This window comes from Anomaloglossus baeobatrachus, chromosome 3 (assembly GCF_048569485.1).
Source record: "Anomaloglossus baeobatrachus isolate aAnoBae1 chromosome 3, aAnoBae1.hap1, whole genome shotgun sequence".
NCBI classification, from domain to species: Eukaryota; Metazoa; Chordata; class Amphibia; order Anura; family Aromobatidae; genus Anomaloglossus; species Anomaloglossus baeobatrachus.
In genome coordinates this window covers 612,404,543-612,415,884 of record NC_134355.1, presented here as the reverse complement: position 1 = coordinate 612,415,884, position 11,342 = coordinate 612,404,543, and the positions used below count along the sequence as shown (strand labels likewise).

At 44.0% G+C, this 11,342-nt stretch overlaps 1 protein-coding gene across 1 annotated transcript; it reads right to left on the bottom strand.

The window, feature by feature from the left end:
* Nucleotides 1-7,646: 7,646 nt before the first annotated feature.
* Nucleotides 7,647-9,336, bottom strand: SOX11 (SRY-box transcription factor 11). The gene has a single exon (XM_075338748.1). It carries the CDS (start codon nt 9,255-9,257, stop codon nt 8,133-8,135), a length of 1,125 nt encoding a protein of 374 aa, XP_075194863.1. The 5' UTR covers nt 9,258-9,336; the 3' UTR covers nt 7,647-8,132.
* Between the last annotated feature and the right edge of the window lie 2,006 nt (nt 9,337-11,342).

The following is an 11,342-nucleotide window of genomic DNA, read 5'->3' as shown; positions in this document are numbered from 1 at the left end:
AGTCATTGTGTATGGTGGCTGCATGGAGTGACCTCCACGCTCACCTGACCTGACCCCATTGGACTTCTTTCTGTGAGGTCACATCAAACAGCAGGTGTATGCGACCCCTCCACCAACATTGCAGGACCTACGACGACGTATCACAGATGCTTGTGCAAACGTGTCACCTACCATATTGCACAACGTTCAGCAAGATACAGTATGCTGTCCAGAGTCCAGATGTGCATTGCAGCTGACGGTGGACACTTTGAGCATCAAAGTTAAATGAGCGCATATGCGTGACCTGCATTCAATGTTTTTGAGAGGGGTGGGTCATGGGTTTCATATCATAGCATTTCTGTATGCAAGGTGTCGATTCGTATTAAATTGATGATGCCCTACAATTTTTTAATTCACTTTTTTTCTCTATCTCGTTCCGTTTTTGATAAAAATGCTAACTCCGTTGTTTTCCACCAGGTGGCACTATAGGTGGTTTCATTGCGTAGCACATGGATACTTTACTATACCTAGACACCACTTCTATGCCTATAGCTGCCGCTGTTCTCAAGTTAATGGCGGTGGACAGGATAGGGGTGGACACACTGTATGGTCCTTCTGTAAGCAGTGTGATAAGGTGATTTGAAACATTGGTTGAATTGGTGACGCTCTGTTGGTGCCGAATCATATTAATTTGGGTGTATATTAATAGATAAGAATAATAATGTCCCATTCTTCCTTCTCCCAGGTGATCCTCCTGTGGCTGAAGGAGCGGCAGACAGGCTGCAGACTGACATCGCCTGCAAGTCATCCTTGCAGAAAACAATTACGGAATCCAAACCCCGAGGCAGCGGCTGCCTTCATTTCCACAGATATGAAGCTACAAAATGAGATCTCTTGATTTCTGCCCCCTCTGTAGTAGCTCCGAGACTATAGGCACGAGGCAGCGGATACTATGTGGAGTAGTGTACAAGGCTGCTGATAATAATAATGTCTGGCTCTCCATATCCATCTCTCCTCAGTGCAGGCCTCCAGTGCGGTGTGCAGGAAGCAGACACAGAGCTGTCTGTGGGGGGAGGGGAGGCATGGGATTGATGGATGTCGTCTAACCACCTCCTGTGCCTGCTATAGGCACCACAAGCGGAAAGCCCTCAGGGTGCAGGCATTTGCTAAGGAGCTTTTTTTCTCTCAGCAAATCTTCATTTGGTTTCTTTTCAGACAGATGCTACGTTCTATTGTGGCCATCCAATAATGTTGTGTGACCATCTGACCAGGGCAGGGGCCATCGCTGGCGCTCGCTCCTGCTGTTGGTCTAGTTGGGGCTTGCCAGAACCACTATTCATGAACAGATGCACACTAATCCTTTTTTTTTCTCACCATGAATAGAAAGAAGGGAGGAAAAAAAATCCCGTTTAGAAATATTCTTCTTCTGCAAGGTGTCGTCCCGCTAATGGCACATAATGGACACAACCTATTTAGTGTTTCATTTTATAATGTAGAATAGCGGTTTCAAGAAATCGCCGCAGCACCGGGCTCATATGTGCCGGGTTATAAGTAAGCGATGACATACTGCTCAGGGATTAGATTCCCAGCCCAAGCTTATTATTCCTCGCCAACATACAATGATGTAATCTCTCCTGTTACAGAAGCAGCAGTCATAGCATCATTACATGTGCCTGCGCCTCTGCCATAGCTGCGCTCAGGAGGAGAGCGAGGGATGGGGGAGCGGGGGGGATGATCATTATTATCACATGGGGGGAGTCTGGGGGAGCGATGGACACTAAACATGCATATAACAGTGTGATATAGGTGTGTAGGTGTGTGAATAATGTGTGTGTGTACACCTCAAAAAAAATAAGGTAACATCAAAGTTGCCAATGTATGTAAAGCGCTGTGGAATAGCGCTATATAAATGAATAAAATTATTAATTATTATTATTAAAGTAAAAAACTCCTTGTTTAAGTGTTCAAAAAAAAGAAAGGGAACAGTAAAAAATATATATTCATCTATAAAAAAAAATGTAACACACATATATACACACACACACACACACACACACGAGTAGAGGTTGGAGGGTGTAAATCAATAAAATTGTGTATATATGTAGAGGTGTGTGTGAGAGATATATATATATATATATATATATATATATATATATATATATATATATATATATACTCTGCTCCACCTCCCCCATGTAATAATAATGATCAACTCATCCCCACCATCCTTTGCTCCTCTGCGACCACAGGAGGAGAGTAAACACATGTAAGAATAATGTGCCCCATATCTGTCCATTGCTCTCCCTTTAAGTGTCATACACCTATACGTAAATATATATATTATATATATATATATATATATATATATATATATATATAAATAAATAAAAATAATAGACACCCAAAAGGGAAAGCAATGGACTGATATGGGGCACATTATCACTTACATGTGGGGGGTTGGGATTAATTAATACTAAACCTTCATTAAAAGTGTGTATGTATACACAGCTGTATATAAGACATAAATACACACACCGATTTACATGCAGTATATTCCTATATATTACATACCTTTCATTGAAGGTTTAGTGTTCATTAGCCCCACCCCATGTAAGAATGATAATTTGCCCATTCTCAATCCAGTGCTCTACCTTTGAATGTCATATATACTATGTATAGTAAGTGTGTATATGTAGCCACACACACATACATACACATTATAATATATATATATATATATATTATACACACACACATACACACATTACACAGTCCCCCTGAATGTTTACTGTTCATTAGCCTCATTCCCATGTAAGAATGACAATTTGTCCTCCCTCTTAGTCCATTGCTCTACCTCTGGCTGTCATACATGCAGATTTTGGTTTTATAGACTAATTACATACATACATACATACATACCCCCCCCTATGTACATATATACCTACACGTACTACACAGTTCCCTGAAAGGTTTAGTGTTCATTAGCCTCCTGAATGATAATTTGCCCCCTCTCGATCCATTGCTCTCCCTTTGAGTATCATATTGTATGTATGTATACCTATGACCCCCCCTACACAGATTACAGCTCTCTGAAGGTTTAGTGTTCATTAGCTCCACCCCCATGTAAGATTGATAATTTGATGGGGGTGGGGGGGGACAGTCCATTCTTCGCCCTTTGAGTGTCATATATACACTTTACATAGTTCTATTATTTATATGCATACACACATTTTCTGAATATTAATTGAAAGCATACACATTTATAATTTATAGAAGGCTGCCCACATATTTTACATGTCAGTGCTTACTTACATAGTGTTTATATACAAATTCTAACATACTCTATGTGCAAGCAGTACACACACACACACACACACACAATATCTATACATAAAATGTAGACTGAAATATTTTATATGTACGCAAATTTATATTTTTAAGAGATGACCTATAACCTAATGCCAGTGGGGTTAGACATTTCCCTGGACTGTCAGTACTCCAATGAACGCTGCACTCAGCACCCTGTGGCTGATAACAGGAAACAATAGACCACATTCAACCGCGATAAGAGACTTCAGGTGAGGTCGCCAGGGTAAGCGGATCACCTCCACAGTGACTGGCGTCTTTAAATACGGTCATTGTATGGGGTTACACTGAGCAGCCAGACAGAGGAGATTCTCTACAGCGCAGCAGACCATCACTGCCCCCACCCTCCGCCATGCATGTAAATAATTAAAAGCTCCGGGTCCTCTATATATCCCGATCCTAGACCCTGCTCTGTAGGATTTACTGGGTCTGGGCTGAGGTTCATAGATCAGACTGAGATCCAGCATATTAGGGAAGGGAGAAAAATAATAATCCAGATATGTAGGGAATAAGAAGGTGGGGGAGGGGAACAGCACAAGTCCGGATCCCTACACTGGCTGCATACAAAGCACTGAGCCAGTGTCATGTTACTGAAGCATGAGCCCACTGTCTGGAGTGTTATCACTCGGCACGCCCCGCATCCCCCAATGCATGTCTCCAGTATCCTCAGCTACCTACAAGGCGGGGGAGGGGGAGGTGGGGGGCGTCCGCAGGAGCCTCAGTACATGTGTGTGATTCTACACATTATACATACACTGGTTAGGGAGAATATACAAGATGCAGTGTTATAGATGCAAGATAAAATTACACATACACAGTAAGGAAATATGCACGTCACACAGTACTAGACTATATTGATGGGAATTCGTCTAATCAGCATCCCCCTCCCCCACAACAATCATCATGTTTTATAAAATTGTACAAATTATATAGAATTAATCTAGTAAAATCCCCCGCTCCTCTATTGTATGTCTACACCTGGGGTAAGAGGACATACATGTGGCAGGGACACACCCCCCAGAGCCGCCACATGGAGACTGACATGATGTCACCCCGTGTGACAGGGCGCATCCGAAATCTAGGCAGTGACAGTATAGCACACTATAGAGGAGGGGGTGTGTGTGTGGGGGGGGGGACATGGAAATGACTCCCATACACAAAGCATGGGCTCTAAAATCTCACACAATGATACAGTATACTATAAGGGAGGAGTGCAATGTCAGCACAGACTATAAGATACACGTAGGCATAGAGGACGGGGGGGTATATATGACCCCATAAGCAATGCATGGGCTTTAGATCCACGATCACCCACAATGATGGAACACTGTACCTTATAGGGGAGAGGTGTGCACTGTCTACATGGACTATAAAATATGGACCTACTGAGGAGGAAGGGGCACAATGTCTACATGGACTACAAAATATATGTAGCTATGGGGGAGGAACCATGTAAATGACCCCCATACATAAAGCATGGGCTTTAGATCCGCGATGACACACAATTATGTCATACTATACTTTATATGGGGGGGGGGCACGCACTGTTTATATGGACTATAATATACATGTAAGTGACCCCCATACATAAAGCATGGGCTTTAAATCCAAGATCTCACACAATGATGCCATATTATACTTTATATAGGTGAGTACAATGTCTACATATATGTAGCTATTGGGGGAGGGGGGGGGGTTGGTACAATATCTACATGGACTACAAATTGTATGTAGCTAGTGAGGGTTGGGGGGGGGGGGGGAAGAAAATGTCAATGACTGAAATAACATGCACTTTACATCCCAAATCTAACACAATGATGCCATACTATACTTTGCATGGGGGTGGGGGGTGCACTGTCTACATGGACTACAAAATATATGTAGCTATTGAGAGGAAATGTCTATATGACTAAAATATGTAGCTATGGGGGGGGGGGGGGGAAACGTGTAAGTGACCCCCATAAATACAGCATGGGCTTTAGAGCCATGATCTCACACTGTACTTTATATTGAAGGGGGGGGGGGGGGGGCACAATGTCTACATGGACTATAAAATATAAGCAGCTATTGAGGAGGGGGAAGGTCTAAAATATATGGGGGGGGGCAGAGAGACATGTAAGTGACACCCATAAACCATGGGTTTTAGAGCCATGATCTCACACCGGTACTTTATATTGAAGGGGGGAGGGGGGGCACAATGTCTACATGGACTATAAAATATAAGCAGCTATTGAGGAGGGGGAAGGTCTAAAATATATGGGGGGGGGGCAGAGACAGACATGTGACACCCATAAACCATGGGTTTTAGAGCCATGATCTCACACCGTACTTTATATTGAAGGGGGGAGGGGGGCACAGTGTCTACATGGACTATAAAATATAAGCAGCTATTGAGGAGGGGGAAGGTCTAAAATATATGGGGGGGGGGGGCAGAGACAGACATGTGACACCCATAAACCATGGGTTTTAGAGCCATGATCTCACACCGTACTTTATATTGAAGGGGGGAGGGGGGCACAATGTCTACATGGACTATAAAATGTATGTAGCTATTGAGAGGTGGGGGGAGAACATGTAAATGACAAATAACACATGCACTTTAGATCCAAGATCTCACACATTGATGTAATACTGTACTTTGTATAGGGGGAGGGGGGGTGTGACAATGTCTGCATGGGCTACAAAATACAAGGTGATGCTATGATCAGGGATTTTTGGGATATAAAGAGTCACAGAAGGGGGTGTGGAGTGAACCCAGATGAATTTTTGCATACAAGAGGACTATCAGGGGTCACTGCACACACCCCTAATATACCTATGCAACAAATCCTAGTGTAGCTCTGATCATAGCATCCCTGGTATTTTAGAGTCCATGTATACATTATATTGGGAAGGGGGGGGGGGGGGAGGGTAGAGAAATGCACAAAGTACAGAACTGCTTCACTGTAGAGGATACTTAATATTTACATAAAAAAATATAAATAAAAGATAAAATAAATAATAATAATAATATAATAATAAATAATAATAATAGAGACAGAACCCAAAAATTACCCCCCAAATCATCACATAAGAACAAGTAAAAAAAAAAAAAAAAAAAAAAAAAAAAAAAAACCAACAACATATCCACCACAGATCACAACAGACAAGATTAGGGGATCGGAGCCCTGGCTGCAGCCGCCCCTCGCCGAGCACCCACCACCCGACAAGCACACTGACACCACAAGCAGTTTCGATCAGTTCCAGCTGATTTATTAAAATCATCAAGATACAGACTTTCAGCATTAGGAAAAAACAGGCAATGATGTGGGGACAGTGCACGAGTCTGTTTATCCATCATTTGCTATAAAATATGCAGGATGGTCTGTATTCAATTTTTTTTTTTTATCCATTTTTTCGAATTATATTGCACATTTTTTATTTATTTTTTTTTTTAAACCATTTTTTTATTATGTGCCTTTCCTTTAATTTTTTTTTTATTATTTTTTTCTTTTTTCTTCTCTGCTAAAAATCCAGCATCCAGTTTTGTAACTATCAGGCCCCATCCACATAATCACAGCATATGATACACATAGAGTCCTACTATATTACAGAACATATACAATCTTCAAGCTAACAGCTCCGAGGTCTATGTCACCATTGTCAATAAATCTTTACCTACAAATATTGGACAAATCTGAACTATAGCTGTACAAAAACAAAAAAATATATAAAATAATAAGTGTTTTAAAAAACCACAAGGCCTTATTTTGATGCAAGGATTATTTTTTGTTTTTTTTTTCCTACCATTTTAATCCTTAGATCAGGACATCATTGTATCGACAATACTCGCATGCTAAAAAAAAAAAAAAAAAAAAAAAAAAAAAAAAAAATAAAATTATATAAAAAAAATAAAATAAAAACACAAGTGCCTGAAAAACAAAAAAAGCAAAATGACAGCAGGAATGTTCCCTTTTTTTGTTTTTTTTTCAACTGTACAAAAATACGCCAGAAAATATTTTAAATTTTTAAAAAAGACTGAGGTCTGTCATGTATCAAAAGTGTTTCAATACCTTATTTTTTGTGTTTTTTTTTTCCTGTTTGTATTTGAGGTCTGGGTTGTCTGAAATATCAAGGAGGTAATAAAGGGAACAAGGTACAAAAAAAAAAAAACAAATTGGTAAAAAAAAAAAAAAAAAAATATAAAAAAAATAAAAAAATCACACTGAAACCAAATACATTATTGTGGATCTTGAGAAAAAATAAAAAAAAAATAAAAACAGTAAAAACTCCTGATGTCAGTTCACAGTTTAGTGTTAGGTTGTCCTGGGTTGGTTTTTTTTTTATTGTTTTTTTTCAGCTCCCTGCAGCTTTACAAAAAGGATCAGATGCATAGAAGAGATCAGTTTTCTCCCTCCAAAAAAAGAAAGTTTTTCTTGAAAAGTCTTTTTTTTTGCAGATTTGAAATGAGTATAGAAAAGAACGAACAGTAAGATACACAACGACCCCCTTGAGAATCAGCTCAGCTGCCAAGAAATACACATTTCTACATTTTTCCAGACCGTTGATCATCATCGAAAAAAAAAAAAAAATAAAAATAAAAAAATTTTTTTTATGTCTCCTTACAGTGAATGCCAGAAATCGCAGGCAAAAGGAAAATTAAAGTCACCCCACTTTCTTAAAAAGGTCACCCAAATTATTTTTGTCTCTTCAAAGCCCCCCCCCACAAGAAAAAAAAAAAAAAAAAAAAAAATACATAAAAAAAATTACAAAAAAAGAATGTTTTTAAAAAAAAAAAAAAAAAAAAATCAGTAGGTAAATACCAAGTCTGAAAAGTTGGCCTCCAGCCAGTCCCCTGCAATCATCTCGCTGAGTTCGGGGGTGCAGTAATCGGGGAAGTCGAAGTGGGAGCCCAGGCTGCCCTCACTGCTGCACGAGTCCAGGTCCTTGTCCACCAGGGAGAGCGCCAGGTTGCCGGCATTACAGCCCAGCTCGGAGGGGGCCGGCGGGGTCTGGGTGAAGTTCAGGCTCAGGTCGAACAGGAGGTCGTCCTTGTCGCTGGCTGAGGTAGCGGAGCGGGCCGGGGTGAGGGTGACGGTGGGGTGCGCGCTGCTGGGCTTGGTGATGTTCTTGAAGTTGTAGTAGAGTCTGCTGCCGGCCGGGCCGGCACTGATGCTGGGGGAGCGGCTCACCTCCTCGTACATGCTGGCCGCCTCCGGGGACTCCGCGGAGGAGCTGAGGGTGGGACTGGCCGGCACCTTGGCCACACTGTAAGGAGTGAGCGGCTCGTCGTCCTCCTCCTGCTTGATGCGGATCTGCAGCTCATCGTCGTCGTCCTCGTCGTCGTCCTCGTCGTCGTCCATGAACACGCACTTGGCCGCCTTGCTGGCCTTCAGGTGGCCGTACACGTAGTCGTCCAGGCCGGGGTACTCGTGCTTGATGCCGGGCTTGCCGCTCTTGCCCTTGCCGGGGCACTTCTTGGCGGCGCTGCTCTTGGCGCTCTTGCCGGCGCCGGCCGGGCTCTTCTCCGGGCTGTGCCCCATCGCCTGCTTGGCGGCCGCCTCCAGCTTGGGCTTTTTCCGCGGCCGGTACTTATAGTCGGGGTAGTCGGCCATGTGTTTGAGCCGCAGCCTCTCCGCCTCCCGGATGAACGGGATCTTCTCGGCGTCGTTCAGCATTTTCCAGCGCTTGCCCAGCCGCTTGGAGATCTCGGCGTTGTGCATGTCCGGGGACTGCTCCATGATCTTTCTCCGCTCGATCTTGGACCAAACCATAAACGCGTTCATCGGTCTCTTGATGTGTCCGGTGGCCGTCTTGCACCAGTCCGGGTCACTCTCGTCCAGGGCTGCCGGGCTGCCCGCCATGAACTCCCCCTCCTCGGTGTCTGCGGGGTGGCTGCTGTCCAGGTCTAGGCTGTCTACCTGCTGCACCATGATGCTGTGACCGTGCTGAGGGACCCGGCGGCGGGGGAGGGACCAGAGACCACACTGCAGCCGCTCTGCCGAGCGCTCCTTCTGCAAAACTTCCCACTCTACTAGTTATTAGAGCGATTCATATGCATTACGTCACTGCCGCTCCGACCAATCACAGCGCCGCGACACGCCCCCAAACTGCCCGGTCTTGTCCAGCCCCCTTTTCCTATTGGATTCCAAATCTTGCTATGGGCGTGGCTTATAGTCTAAAATAAAAATGAAAAAAAAAACCCTGAACCACTGGAGAGCGTCTGAGAGTGATTAACCCTCTGCACCCCGGCGTGGACCAGAGCTGGCGGCACCATCACGTCACCTGCCTCTGCTAACATTCTATATGTGCCGGTTATCAGCGCTATACATGGCCATTACATCACTTCCGGACGGACCAATCATAACGCGCCGGCCACCGGTTGGCCACGCCCTCTCCCCAATTAAAGACGAATAGTGGGCGTGGCCAAGATGTCTGTTATTAAAAAAAAAGAAACCGCTGGAGAGCGTCTGCGGGAGCTTAACCCTGTGCGCGCCGGCCTGGACCGGAGGAGGGAGATGGGGCCGTTACAGGCACCCGCTGCGCGGCGTCTGCAGCAGGACTCATGGATAGGAAGCCATGGCTACGGCTGTTATATCTGGCACTGCTGTAATGGCAGCACCTCACAGCTGTGGCTGCCCCATAGTGTCTATAGGGTCAGTGCACACAGAGCGGGGGCAGCCATGTCGCTGGTATTAGGAGGCAATGAGGGGCTGAATGGGGGCAGGTTACACCCCCTCTGTCTCGCCCCATACACACCCTGCATGTTATTACATAGACTCACTGCTTGTTAATACATATTTCATACACATTTCTTACATTTCCAGTCTGGGGTTTGTGACAGTATATTTCATGTGTAGTTTGCACCTGTTCACACTTGTCTGTTAGAGAGTGCACTCAGTTTTCTCATTTTATATTTCATGTCATGGCTTCTGACTGAGCGCTCCTCCCACCACCAATCACCTGCATTTTCCTATCCTGTATAACCTAAAGCCAGGGCCAGGCTGATTATTATTATTTATTATTATAGCGCCATCAATTCCATGGCGCTTTACATGTGAAAGGGGTGTACATAATAGGGACAAGTACAATAATCATAAACAATACAAAGCACAGACTGGTACAGGAGGAAAGAGGACCCTGCCCGCGAGGGCTCACAGTCTACAAGGGATAGGTGAGGATACAGTAGGTGAGGGTAGAGATGGTCGTGCAGAGCTATATTAGACTGAGGGTTACGGCAGGTTGTAGGCTTGTCGGAAGAGGTGGGTCTTCAGGTTCCTTTTTGAAGCTTGCAAAGGTAGACGAGAGGCTGATATGTTGTGGCAGAGCATTCCAGAGCACGGGGGAGGCACGGGAGAAGTCTTGGATGTGATGGTGGGAAGAGGAGATGAGAGGGGAATAGAGAAGGAGATCTTGTAAGGATCGGAGGTTACATGCAGGTAAGTACCGGGAGACTAGGTCACAGATGTAAGGAGGAGACAGGTTGTGGATGGCTTTGTAGGTCATGGTTAGTGTTTTGAACTGGAGTCGTTGGGCAATGGGAAGCCAGTGAAGGGATTGGCAGAGAGGAGAGGTCGGGGAGTAGCGGGGGGACAGGTGGATTAGTCGGGCAGCATAGTTTAGAATAGATTGTAGGGGTGTGAGACTGTTAGAAGGGAGGCCACAGAGCAGGAGGTTGCAATAATCCAGGCGGGAGATAATAAGGGCATATACTAGGGTTTTTGCAGCTTCTTGGGAAAGGAATGTACGATTGTAATGTAATGTAATTGGAATGTAACGATGTATGATTCTATACATACCTGTAGTAGTGAGCTCAGATGTATAGGTTTTGAAACACAAGCAAGTAAAGTTTGTAAAATGAGCAGCTGCTGATCAGGTGATAGCTGGGGTGGGTATTCATAGTGATTCCCTCCCTTGGCCTCTCCATCCTCTCCGTTATTTATGCAAATTCTAGAATCGTTTTACTAAGTGACTAAAAGGACCTGTGCTGAAGTCATACCAATGTGACCAAAAGGGGT